The sequence below is a fragment of the Montipora capricornis genome, chromosome 2 (genome assembly GCF_036669925.1).
Source record: "Montipora capricornis isolate CH-2021 chromosome 2, ASM3666992v2, whole genome shotgun sequence".
Lineage (NCBI taxonomy): Eukaryota > Metazoa > Cnidaria > Anthozoa > Scleractinia > Acroporidae > Montipora > Montipora capricornis.
In genome coordinates, this window is record NC_090884.1 from 13,078,837 (window position 1) to 13,092,924 (window position 14,088).

The 14,088-nt window shown below is 39.8% G+C and overlaps 1 protein-coding gene across 1 annotated transcript in view; it reads right to left on the minus strand.

The window, feature by feature from the left end:
- LOC138038918 (intermembrane lipid transfer protein VPS13A-like) overlaps positions 1 to 14,088 on the minus strand; it is a 133,743-nt gene that overhangs the window by 52,913 nt on the left and 66,742 nt on the right. Inside the window, exons 49-56 of the mRNA XM_068885012.1 lie at positions 12,076 to 12,228; positions 8,370 to 8,463; positions 6,516 to 6,893; positions 4,055 to 4,432; positions 2,786 to 3,169; positions 1,436 to 1,500; positions 1,210 to 1,329; positions 582 to 713 (exon numbers count right to left, since the gene is read on the minus strand). Of these exons, the coding sequence (XP_068741113.1) occupies positions 582 to 713; positions 1,210 to 1,329; positions 1,436 to 1,500; positions 2,786 to 3,169; positions 4,055 to 4,432; positions 6,516 to 6,893; positions 8,370 to 8,463; positions 12,076 to 12,228 (1,704 nt within the window). The remainder of the gene's footprint in view (positions 1 to 581; positions 714 to 1,209; positions 1,330 to 1,435; positions 1,501 to 2,785; positions 3,170 to 4,054; positions 4,433 to 6,515; positions 6,894 to 8,369; positions 8,464 to 12,075; positions 12,229 to 14,088) is intronic.

Here is a 14,088-nt window from a genome sequence, read left to right on the forward strand (position 1 = left end):
ATCACAATGACAATGAATGATGCCTTTTTGCCTTACTGCAAATGATATGAATTTCAGCTATTTAGTTCACACGTGGTCTTTTTATCTTTAAGAACTTTAGAGCACAAATCTTATGCACCTTCTTTAGCGTATTTGAATGGCCACAAGACAAATGTGGTTCAATCCCCACATGCCTCTAGAACATAATGCGTATCACACTAACGCAAAAATGCAACCCATATTCTTTTAAAAATAGAGTCAATCCTTTAAACTCCAATGCAAAGGTTGTATAACGGGGCCGTTGTTTCATTCATTGTACTCAAATTCTCAAATGTTTAAAGTTTCCTTGATCAATGCATTCAGATAGATCACAACTTAGAATTGCGATGACTTGATAAAAATTTCCCTAACTCTATCTCTAAATCTCTCTCGCTTCCCTAATTCCCTATCTCGTCCCCTCCTTTCTTCCAAGGCCTACCAAAAAAAGGTTCTTTTTTCACTTCTTGCTGAATGACACAAGCCTGATTGATCATACTGTACGTTGAGGAGCCATTTGCTGGGGTCCCAGTAATCTGCTGACAACATTTTTGGGCATTTCTCACCTCAAGCATGATTTCCCAGTCACGACGGGTCTGACTGCGGTCATCCACCACTGGTTCAATGAGAGGTTCCCACTCAGATACCCGCTCATTGAAATACTTGCCAATAAAGTTAACTCCTGCACCAAAGGAAAGCTGAAAATACAAAGGAAAGTGCAAGAACTGCTATACTTTGCCTCCCAAAATCTGTAGCACGTTTGTTATTCAGCTTCAGCATTTTTTTCTCGAATCACAAGTAAGATGACGAATCTTAGGGGTAAATATCTTCAGCAATATTCTAATGTCAAAATAGATTTGCTTCATTTGCTTCAAATCACAAGAGGAAAATGAAGGAAAATAATGGAATGTATTCCCCCAAAAACAGTGATATTGGGGCAAGCTGCTAAAAAATTCAAGAATTCAACAAAATAAAATAAGGCATCATGAAAAAGGGAAACAATGTATTGTGTAATTGTCACAAGATGTCCAACATCCTTTGTGATATCTGTGAACGAGTGATAAACCATTAAAACCAAAAAATGCAGGTTTTTTAAAGAGTCTCTCATGGAAGATGCTATGAAATTTGTTAATGAACGTACGGTTGTAACTCAGGGAAAAAAAGCTGCAAAAAAGAATTTTACAGTTTCCTTACTGCTGAAGACCAGTTTCTCAATTGTCCTTGAATGGATCCATCCACAGACAACAGTGGGATGACTTGGCCTGCAAATGTACCTTCCACTTTAAGATCAAATCCATCCATTGAGAACACCAGCTGCCAAAGAAATTTAAGAAATTTAGATTCACATTTCTGGCTTTTTACAGAGATTACAAAATCTAGCCATGTTTTCAACATTTACGATGGTACACAAACATCTTACCAACTCTGCCTTATCGTTTCTAGCATTTTCTACCTCAATGTGGTCTGGTGCTTTCTCTTCCACAGCTGAATCAAAAGAGATTTAAAAATGAACTGAGCAATATCCATACCTAATAAACCAAGAGGCTAATGACTTCCAGCTCTAAGTTTTGAAATTCCATTTTAGTGAGTGAATGTTTCAATTGCATAGTGGATGAGTGCTCATCACTTTCATTTCAGCGACAGAAAAGCCACAGTTTGGGTCCCACCTAAAACACCCCGACAAAATCTCTTTTAAAAGCTGTTGCCCATAAAAGTGATCAACAACAGTGCAGGGCTGGCCCAGTGGTGAGAGCACTCGCCTTCCACCAATGTGGCCCGGGGTTCGATTCCTAGACTCGGCGTCATATGTGGGTTGAGTCTATTGGTTCTCTACTCTGCACCGAGAGGTTTTCTCCTGGTACTCCTCAAAAACCAACATTTGACTTGATTTGTGTTAATTGTTAATTTCAATTTACAGTGTCCCAAATTAGTGCTTCAGCGCTAGAACGACTAGACACTTATATAAAATAAAGTTCCTTTAACAAGATATTGGATAGCAATCGATTACAAAAAACTGTAAAGTAGTAAAGAGCTGACAAATTGAATAGAAAGAGAAAATCTCATACGCGCAAATTGAATCATTTGCTAAGTGCTGGAGGATCGTTAAACAACACAAAAAGGAAGAGACAGGTTTAAAGGCAGATCCTTAACTCTAGGTTCAGAGACGTAGTCTTGAGATCTGATGTCTGATATTTCAACAACCTAAGAGCAAACCATACTGTATTTGGGGTCAAGAGATCTGTGTATCATTAGTGAGTCGTCCGAGTATCCTGGTTTGCTGATCTGTTTGATCAGTGATGTAATGATGTTATGTTATTGGTTATTTGTCAGGCATACACTGATGTTGCATCATGTGTTGAGATTCGGGGACGAATGGTTTCAATGCGGTGTTTCCATACTAGATATACGAAGAAGCCGGGCCACAAAGATATGTTACGTTTGAGTAGTTGCAGTAGTCAGTATAATGACAGTGATTGTAGACACTGTACTCCAGTCTGTTGTGGTAGCAGTCTAGTTTGATGTCCAGTTATTAGTTGAGAGATGATGTCCAATTCTTGTTCATATACAGTGGTTGTCTTGTCTGTCTTTCCACTACCATAGCCAATGATTACAAGGAGTCTAATCACGTATTTGTCATCCGTTTACCGACATTATCATGCTTGACCCTCATGATCACAACTATGGGATTAAGCGTTCACAAAGTAGGAAACCAAAATTGTTAAAGGTAATTGAGATAGGGTCTCGTGACAAAAAGCTGTGGCAAGATTACCTCCAACAAGATTCTCTTTCGGCAGTATTCTCAACAGATAGAGTGAATCCCATGTCTGCTCTCCATTATCAAACTTAACATGATATTTCGGCTCACTTGACTGAGAGCCATCTACCTCTATGACAGTGGCGCTGTAGTACGGAAGCTTATCTTTGTACTTAGCTATCACTCTTGTGCCAGGTTTGATTTCAGCAGCCTTTGGAGGAATCTCAGGAATGACCATACACGATGCGTCCCTGGACTCGTATATAAGCTTTTCTCCTCTGTAGAGATCTATATGTAGCTTGGTCCCCTTGTATGAGATAAATCCTTTGTAGTACATGGCGTTTTCTTTGGGGGAACGAGCCCAAACCACAGTGCCGCTTCCCAACACTCCCTCAGGAACTGAAACAATCACAAAAGGTCATAATCTGTTTTAGAACTTAATCAACATTACCCCGGTATTTTGCTTTTAGTGGTATTGTCACTGGCAAAACAAGGAAAAACAATGGACGGTGATTTTGTGATACTCTTAACAGGAGGTAAATATGGGATCTTTCGATTCCCAACTAGAATAGAATGGTCTGAGCTACAATCCTGGTCAATGTTGTTGAGAAGTTTTTTACTTCCCTGTCAACATATTTAAAAAAAATAACCACGTGTTGGGTGAGGCGGCAGAGGGGGAATCCTAAGCTTATTCTTTTCAAATTCGGAAAGGTCTAAACTCTCTTTGTCCAGTATTGTAGGCCCGTAGATTGGGATCCGCTAAGAATACTGATACATGTATTAGTAAAATCTTTCCATCTCATTAGTTATCATTGCGAATTATTTTTTTTGTTCCCAAGTGTTGCCTTTGCGGTTCCAAGAAAGTGGTAAGCAAACTGTTTTAAATAAAGGCAAAGGATATGGAAGGCTTCACTCGCTCAATAAAATCTTCACCTTTCACTGTGCAGAAAATGGATCCCTCAAGGAAATTAAAGAAATAAAAAGTAGGTGCAATTTTTGTTCATCTCCCTACAGCTTTATTGTGAATAACACGAATGCTATAAAAATTTGATGGAGCTTAAGGAATTGAAAAAAGAGATATTTATCAAAGACCCAGTCTTAAAGGGTCTTTTAGCAGTGTTGTAATGTTACTGTGGCAATACAGACACCCTTCAAAATTACCCGTTCAAATGAAGCCTTTCTGATAGGATCGACACTTTTCAGCATTTACCGCTCGACACCCACTCTTCCACCCACTCCTCATTGTGGAAAACCCTTACAAGCCTAAAAAGAATAAACACAAACCTTTGGGATGTCTTTCCATGAGGATCCTGATGTTGTTTAAATTGAAAACCCATGTGTCACCACCGCCTATGAAACGGACACGGTAGACAAGATTTTCTGCCTCTTCCAAATTCCTTATTTCCGCGATGTGACCAGCTTCCCAAAAAAATCCATCAACGGTGGCAATGACAGAACTCCCAATTTGCAAAACTGACATGTCTGGCACAATGTCTGGTACTACTGCAGCACTGTCATTTGCGTGGACTACTTTAACCTCGCCGCAATAGACTCCTACCACCAGCTTGCTGTAAGTTTTGCTTTTAACAAAACCTTTCCTGTAAATTTTGTCTGTGTATCTGACATACACGATGGTTGACTCTACAATCTCTCCTTTTGGAACTAAATAGAATAAGTTTAAGTTAATTATATACGGTTTGTTCACTTTGACTACACTGTGATTATGTTGCAAAACAAAAAGATTGTCTTGGGAACAGCACATGTGGACTGTATTTACATAAATGTAAATAAAATATTTAATGTAAATGTAAATGCTTTGTTTATAGTGGAAGTGCACTCAGATATCAAGCTACAATCACGGTCATCAGTCGTTTAACACCCACCCCGTTTCCCCCGTTCAATGTTGCAGAGCGCAATGCACCCAAACTAACTGTTCAGTACGTTTTAATTTCTAAACAACATTGGATAGCGCAATTGAAACATTGAAAGATGGGAGAGGGAGCAATGCTCGATTAATTCCGTAAGTGTGCCAACATTGTGTCAACATTGTGTCACTGATTGTAGTTCACAAGCCTCCCACTTTTAATAATCTGAAAGAAACAATTGCAACTTAAAAGAAACACGATAAAGAACCTTAACTGGCAGTTGGGCTCTTTACAACCAGTTGGCTCTTTACAAAGCGTGGTAGAGTTGAATCCGGGACAACCAGAAACAAATCCAAACCAGAGGTTAGAGCGGGATTTGAACCCAGAGCGACCATACCCAAGGCCCTAACCAATGGACCACGCCGCCTCCATAAACAACATACAATACTGCCCAATAGCCTATTTTGGGTTTTTTCTGTTAAGGACGTTCGCGCCCATTGCTACTGCGCATCCTTACAGCACACTCAAATTCACATGCCACATCATGCATCGAGCGCGCGCGCTAAGTACTAAAATGAACAATGATAGGGCAGATGGCCATTGCTATAGCTTTGCTTGGATTTAACGGTCTTGGATGTTCGGTGACCCTTACGTTTCTTTTCAGAAACAGGTTTTATTTACAATTATCTCCATATTGTCCAAAAATGAACAAAAAAGTCAATGTGGGAAATTAAATTTTTTTTCAAGATTTTAAGTGGACAAGCGGCCATGTAACACAAAATGGTTGCAGTAAGTAGAATAGCAACAATTTGTTTTCTGGATGATCATAAGAAGAGGAACATGAGAAGAACGGGCCGTGTATATATAATAATATAAAGCGTTTGATGGATAACAGACATCCAGCTACAAGTATGGGTAACCTTGTTGTAGAAGTTTTTGTTTAATTTGAGAGCAATTAATATTCCGTAAATAACTGGCTGTAAAGGATTATTGCCTTCCATCATAGGAAGCATTCAATAAAGCAGGGTGTACAGATTTAAAACAGTGGACATATGTTCTTCTTGACATTGAAATGCAAATAAATTAACATCAACCGGGAAAAAGTGCTCTTAGATTTGCCACAGTTACCCAGGTATTTTTGAGAAAGTGATATTCAACATTATGAAACAAAATCAAGGAACACACAACCAGGCAACTTTCTGTTGAATATACAAAAGGCAGATATGGTAAAAAAAAAACTCCAGCAATGAGTTGTTGTAAAAATTAATATTTGAAACATTTGGAATAAAAACATTCTCTAACCCAAGGTCTCTCCTGGTCAGGTATCTCTTAGATTGAATACACACCCCCTCCCCCATTCAAGGTTGTATTTCTAGTAACAGTGGCTTCACTTTTAAAGCAATGGCTGTCACCTGCATCTAATTAGGGTCAAACCTGGACATACGTGCACCTGCAGCAACTCAGCCCCAAGTGCATAAATGGGACTAAGACAGCTTCCCTACACCTACAATCTACAATAGAGAAGACCAGGTATTTGGAAATTTTTCAACACCACTGTTGGCCTTCCTGATAGCCATAAATCTACAACAAACTTGACAAGTAAGAGACCACACAAAAAATACTCACTCAAGAAAAAGGAGAGGTGAACAAAGCAACCTCGACACATATGACATAAGTTCCTATAACTATACATGACTTAGGAAATCTGCAAAACCAACTCTGGCGAAAAACGCTTTCCTTTCAGTGACGATTCTGATATGACTCTTAAGGAGTCCCTAACAGGTCACATCAACCCATTTTACAATATTCCTAAAAAAGATAAAGTCGGTAAATCAGGGATACAGCCATATAATCCTCAATAACAGCAACATTTCAATTACCTCCTGCTTTGACAGTGGTGAGTACGCGAATTTTGTCTAAAGTATTCCACTGTTCAATGCCGTCCCAAAAGTCAACCAGATACAATTTCTCTCCATTCTCCCACTTCTTTTGAAGGATTCTCCCTGCGACATAAGAAGTTTCTTTTGGCCGCTTTGCAATCACTTGAGCACCAATGTGAAGAGCTTGAGAATCAGGAACCTTGTCGATAACAACAGCTGCAATGTCATTCGGGTCAATGAACATTGGTGGGGAATCGTCGACATGAACAAGCAAAACGTTTGATGTAGCATACACGACAAACCCTGGATCATAGTTAAACATGTTCAAGAGAGATCTGGCCAACACACGTCTACCAGGTACTAACTGGTCTTCAGGAACTGGAATAAAAATTAATCAAATCAATACCGTACAGGTGCCGTGTTTGCGGTAGAAGTTGCCAGGCAGTGCATACGCGGCAGTCTTGTCAGCTGAAGGTGTTTTTTTGCTTAGTATTGTTTGTCTTTAAAATGTGAACTGCAGCGCAATGACACAAGTGGTATTTTGAGTGGTCCTCCTACATGAGCACTAACACACCACCGTGAGAAGCGTATCTGCACAAAACGAATAGCAACTGGCAACAATGGAGCAACGATGTTATTTGTGTTCTTCCTAGTGAGGTTTATACAAGCCTGACATGCACCCTTACAAGGACCACACTACTGGTCTATCTAAGTTTTTGTAAAAGCGCCATATCTTCCTCTCCACAGTTCACAAACTACTTTATCCATATCGACCATGTATTTCAATCTTGGAATGCCTAACATGGCCGCGCGGAGATACAAATTTTATATTGAGTGCTGAAAGTATCTCTCACGAGTGAGCGAAGAGAACGAGTGAGAGATACTTTCAGCACGAGAAGATAAAATTTGTATCCCCAAGCGGCCATGTAATGTTCTGTTTATATTGATATTGATGAAATGTCCAGATGTAAAACAACTTGTTTTATTCATGAAAAAGTGGTCACTAACCGCTAAAACACGCATGTTGTATAACATGAAACAAGATATGAAAGTTATGAAAAACAAATCATGATAATGTAAAATTTTGCAATAAAAAATTTTAATGTAGTAGAGAAGAATTATATTAAAGCACAAAAGTACTAGTATCTTACAATGAAGAGAAAGCTCGCGTTTCATTGGCTAATCGTGTTCGTTACCATGACGACAACTATATTCTCACATGTGAAAGATAAAATGATATGATCAATGCACGCGGTGAAGATATGATTTTTTAGTAAAAGGAGAAATCCTCGTATTTCATCAGTATCTATATAATAAATCCCAATTCAAACTGCGATGCATAACTAAGCAGAATGATAGCATGTTGTCAGTATGCACATTCTTATGATAAACTTTATGTGTTGAAGTCAAAATTTGTTCAAGCTAGTTTGGTTTTTGCTTTCCTTTGTTTCAGATTATGATAATATCTATAAGACAAAGGAAGGTAAAAAAAAACCAATCCAGTTTGAAAAGATTTTAACAGCAAAATATGCAACAATAAGGCATTTTGGCTACTTTTTAAAAATTTAACTGCCTACATCGCAGAACACTGTACTCTTTGAAAAGGAGAGGACTTTGAAAATTGTGATGTCACAATGGCCTTGTTTTCTTGATCATGTTACATTTTGTTTACCCTACATGTACGATAAGTGGAAAATAATGGCCGGGAAAGCAAATGGGAAAAACTGTTGTTATAACTTTGGATTCCTCTCCGAGGTAACGTCACTTCTGAACGTGTTTTCAATGTCAGATTTACGTGGAAAAGACCAAACGACTAAAGCATGAATTGGACATTAAAGATAAATCATAACCTACCTGGTGACAGGTACCATCTCTCTTCAGCTGTGATTGGCTTTTCCGTCAAAAGTTCCAGTGTTTCTAGTGATGACTTCGTTTCATCTTCTCCACTCTTTAACAGAAAAAAAAATTAAGGAAAAACAGTGGGGATACAAATCTGTGTCAAAAGTTTTAGAAAATCAAGTGTTCTGGTCAAGTCTCCTTAATTCAGTTTCACCCTGTAACTCAAAACATTGAACAAAAAGACGATGATACTGTATTATTTGTACAGAAGTTGCTGTGGAACATATTGTCAACGAGAAAAAAAGAAAGAAAGTCGTTCTGGAAGGAGACCAAATCCAGATAAACTATGAAACGTCAATACCAGAGTTTAAAGAAGAACTTGTTGAAACACCACCCAAAACCAATCGAAAGATAGGTAAAAGCTATTCAAAGATACAGTCATAAAACGGGATTCAACACACATGGTTCATTTAGGTGTCAAGAGTGACCTTACATGTAGCAAGACACAGCACCTGAAAGGTCTTCTCCTCTGAAAAACAATTTTGGGGAGAACAGTTACAGCAAATATCAATCGACGCTACAACGAGAAATATTGTTCCAGCACTGCCATACCGGATCGCCATCCCGGAAGGTCTTTGGCCCAGTTGTAGCTTCAATGACGACTGGAAACGTGCTAACCTCGCCCTGGAACGCCAAAGCTAAGCTGACCTAAGCTGTTATTCAAATTCAGTGAGTAATACGATCGCGCAAGCTATACCCCCTTCGCCTGGACAACCAATGTGGTACCCTACATGCAACATCAACAACACTCTACTTTGCCTTCAGCTCCTGCTAGTTCCACTCGTGCCGCCCCTAATGCAGCCACCACCTTCAGGCGAAATGCGCCCCGGCCTAACCCCAATAGTTCCAAAAGTCGAAAGCTCTCCAACAAACAGTTCCAACTGTCAAAGGCGGTTCCCTCAATTTAGGGTTTGAAGTCCGGTGCAAACGGACCCCCGTCGACCTCGCGGTATACTGCATGATGTTTGATATAGACTTTTTATTGATCCAAGAAACTCACAACCCAGGTGCACCAGAATGTTACAAGTTTTTTTAACCACAAATTATTCAAAAACTGGACGTACTTATCATGTGGAAACAATACCTGGAAAAAAGCCCGCGTAGCGATTATTCTATCCCCACGATGTAAATTGCAGAGTTCGAATTCCATCATAAACTGACGATTATTGGAAGCTACAGTGCAAATCGATGGTCAGGTGAGTCCAAATCCGAACATGGCAAGCAGGCTTTCTGGGGTGAGCTAGATAGAGACTTGAAAAATGTTCCGAGAAAAGTTGGCCGCATCGCAGGAGGCGACTTCAATTCAACAATTTCACCTCTTTCCAGTGAAAAAATTCGTGGGTTTGGCCCGCAGCACCCTTCCGTTTGTTACGAACCAGCAAAATCGTCTTTCAACGGTGACTCACCCCTCAGCCTTGCCCAAACAACAGGTATGTTCCTGGAACCTTTTCTTCAAGAACCAACGCGCCTGTCGAGCAGCTACCTTTCAGAGTAACAATGCAACCAAATACCGACGACGCTACGACTTCTTCCTGGTCGATAGCTATATCCTCAGCAATTCAACCCATTTCCGGTCGCACCCACTGTTTTTTTCTTATAAAGGCCAATCTTCCACGAAAATGGCTCCGAAAAGCCGCAAAAAAGTCTAAAACCCCTCCGAAACCTAAACCGTATCCCAATTTCAGTCAACTCAACTCTGATGAGGATATTTAGGACAAATACAGTCATAAAGTTGAAACACTAGCGCGACAAGTCAACACCGACAGTCTCTCTCTTGATGAGTTGAGTGCCAAAATCACTGAAATTCTCAACACTGCCGGCACTGAAGTTCCTGCGACTGCCCGGTCGAGGTCCCGACCATGGATAACTGATGAGTACATCAAATTACGGAAACCCGCGTATGCAATAACAAACTGTAACAGGAGGCGCAAAACCGCACTGCAGCGGCTAAAAAAGTTGAAAACATGGCTACTTAAACAATATTTCTACCAAGCGGACTGATGAAATAAACGAGGCAAAAGCAGCGAGAAACACGGAGGCGTTTTTTCAGCTAGCACGCGACATGTCCAATGGTCCCGTGAAAAAGGTTCAGCAGAAATCAGATTGTACCGAACCAGAATTCGTTGAACACCTAGGTACCCACTTCAGAGACCGCAATGATCTTCCACTTAACTCCGCACTTCAACACACCGTTTTTGTTCTACCGCAATTGATGACCCAATTCCACATGAGGATGAAATCAGCAAATTTATGGAGAAGATTAAACTGCGGAAAAGTGTGGGTACCGACGGCATTTGTAACAAACAATTACGGTAAGCGGAATCTCCTGAATTTTTACGCGTTCTCAGTGCCTTGGTCATAAAGATCTGGAATGATGAGGACATCCCAGCGGATCGGCTACACGCAATTTTATCGCTCATTTTCAAAAAGGGCAACCCAACCGTCCAATCGCGTTGATCAACACTGTTTCAAAAACTCTCACCAAAATTCTGCGCACTTGAATCAACGTGAGCGATCTGGCAGTTTGCGATACGGAACCAGTACGATTGAATGACGCACTGCGCATTTTTGAGGACGTTTTCACCCGTTTTGGACTCCTCATTGCACAAGACAAAACTAAAATGATGGTTTTTCACCCGAAAACCGACTATGTTCCACACATATTCGAAATTTCCGCCGGTATACTAGGCGATGTTTAAGTCTTCAAATATTTAGGTTACAAAGTCTCATCCGAAAATGCATTTAGATTCCTAGAAAGTCACATTTCGGCCGCATGGGCGGCATTTAACCGAGAAAGGGCAGCTCGTGTAGATTTATTTCAATCATTGGTCGTCAGTATTTTATGTTATTCTGTGCAAGTCTGGTGCTTGTGTCAAACCGACTTAGACAAACTTGATGTATTACAAAGAAATTTCCTCCCAAAAATGGTCCAAGGAGGATCCCAGAAACGCGATCCCCAAAACGGCGACTTAAGACCAGTTATTAACAATGAGAGATTTTATGAAATCACGGGCGATGCCTCTTTATCAAAGTTCACCCACAAACAGTTCCTTAAACACACGGCACACGTATGCCGCATGCAAAATGACTCGCTACAAAAGCAGCTTCTTTTTATACACACTATAGCTCGGTATCTGTTCAATATCTGGCTGAGATGCCAGGACTTACTCGGCGGTAGAGACATTATGGCAGAAGAGCAGTTGCGAAAAAAAAAAAGATGAACAAAGGAAAGTTTTTAGGTGAACTCAACAAACGGTTTGGTACCCGTGTGTCTAACAGTTGATGTCAATGTCAATTATGCTTCCACCTCGGCCGTCAATCTGTGTGCGTTATGTCAATGATGCCTGTTTAAAGGCAACTTCCCAATCTATTGCACTCAAAACCTCCCAACATAGTGAGAGTAAGGGCGCTAAACACGTCAGTACACAAAAGTTTAAATCTGTGAAACGATTTCAGTAATTGCCCAAGAAACCGTGAATAAGCACACTCAAAGCACGTGTAACCGTAAAGTCATGTGCGAAAACCTTGGCCAACATTTAACATGGAGTGTTTTTCATACACCTCGATAGTCACTTATCCACTGGATAAAGTTATCCAGCCTTTTGAAAAACTGGGGCCAGAACATCAAGATGCCCATGTAACCTTTGCATGTAATACACACCTTGGCAGGGTACAGTGACATTAGGCACGCAGTCAGTGTTTTGACAGCAGGTGGAGAGATATGAACATAGGCCATTGCAGCTGAAACATCAACATGCATGTTACCACCCTCAGGAGCAGAGCTGACCAATGAGATATGCGACAACTGGAGAACCTAGAGAAAATGGCAAACAAATGTTAAGCAAAGAAACACATGTAGATAATTGAACACATGAGCCCAATAAATTTGACCTACTTCCAACTGTGTGGCTTGATAGCTCAATTGGTAGACCATTGCATCGGTATTGCAGAGGTCATGGGTTGGAACCCTTTGAAACCACCTGAATTTTTCAGGTGTCAATTTGAGACAATTGCTTAAGGACGGTGCCTACTAATTCAAAGGTATTTTTGCCCCGATTTGTGATTATGCAGAAAAGGTAGATCTTAACAGGTGTTATTGAAATCCAAAAAGAAAATTGGGGGTAACCACGCATTTTTCAAAGATAATTCATGAACAATATTTGTAAAGAGCTTTAAAATACAAAGCAATGTATGGCGTTCTTTCTCAAATTGAAGCTCAATTATCTTTCAAGAATGCATGGTTACCCCCAATTTTCTTTTTGGATACCAAGAGTACTTACAAAGATGTACTTTATCTGCATAGTTTTAAACCGCGCAAAAATATCCCTGCATTAGTGTGCATCGGCGATAGGAAGTCCGAGTATCTGGAGATGCGCAGAACGTATGCGCAATAACAATAGTAGGCACCGTCCTTAAAGGCAACGATCGTTTCGCTCTTTCGTAAAATTAATGTTAAACACTTGCTTTAAATGACAATGTACATATTCCTTAATTAATTTTTTAGTTGCATAAATACTTTGAGAATTATCTCTTTTCATCTATTGATATTAAAGTTGCAAGAGTCTCAAAAATATCATTCTGTTAATTTTTGTCCCTTTATGAGGGTGTGCTTCACTTTTCTACAGCAAAAAGCCAATTAGAAGGGTGCAGCTCCTGCATGTATGAATATGATATTTGCCCTTAAATGATAATCAAGTTGGTATAAAGATGGTGCAGAGATAGTACAAATCATTGCAATTGACATTTCTCACACTCAGTAGAAATCAATTGACATTTCTCACACTCGCCTTTCAAGGAACAACAATGACGAAAATAATAATTATTATTTTGACTAAAGAAACTAACTATAGAAAGCAACTCAGTCATTTGTTTTCCTTTCAGATCGTGATTTTTCTTTTGGATGCACAATATTTCATTTCCATGGGTAATTCATTTTATTTATACCGTTAATCTATTTTATATCGTATTGTCATTTAACTTCTCATTTATCACCACTTTTGGAGTGGCCTGACATGCAATCGCTTTTTGGAGGAAGAGTTTACTAGGAGATTTTCAGGCGTTTGAGATAACCACTTAACTACGGTGGATTAATCATACAAACTATAAATTCTTAAAGACTCTTAAAGAACTGTTTCATTTCACTGCCGATAAGAGATAAACATGGACTGTTATGACACTACAGTATGATGCTACTTTAAAAATCAGAGTCCTTGGCAGGAATCGAACCTATGATCTCCGTAACAGCGGTCGGATTCTCTACCCATTGAACTACTAGAACTCCATGGAAGGTCATTTATCTAGATCCTGAATGGACAGTGTGTCTTGCTATCTTCGGCCTCTACAAAGTCAATCGGCTCAAAACATGAATGATGGAAAGGTGTAACAGGCCCGTGGGGAGAAAGGACAACTGTAAAAGTACTAGGCAGGAATAGTACCTATGACCTCCGACACATTGCCAGTTCAGGACCCAGATAAAAGACGTGGCTCCCTAGAAGTTGCCCCTTGCCAGGAAACTTGTATCATATCCTCCCCACAGGCCATCAATATTGAATAATGTATTTGTTATGATGCTAATACTTTTGTTAATTAAACAAAAAGCATTCATATTGATCAGTTGAATGGATAAACCCTTTTCCGACCAATCTGATTTCCATCGACAAGTTTCACACACTTT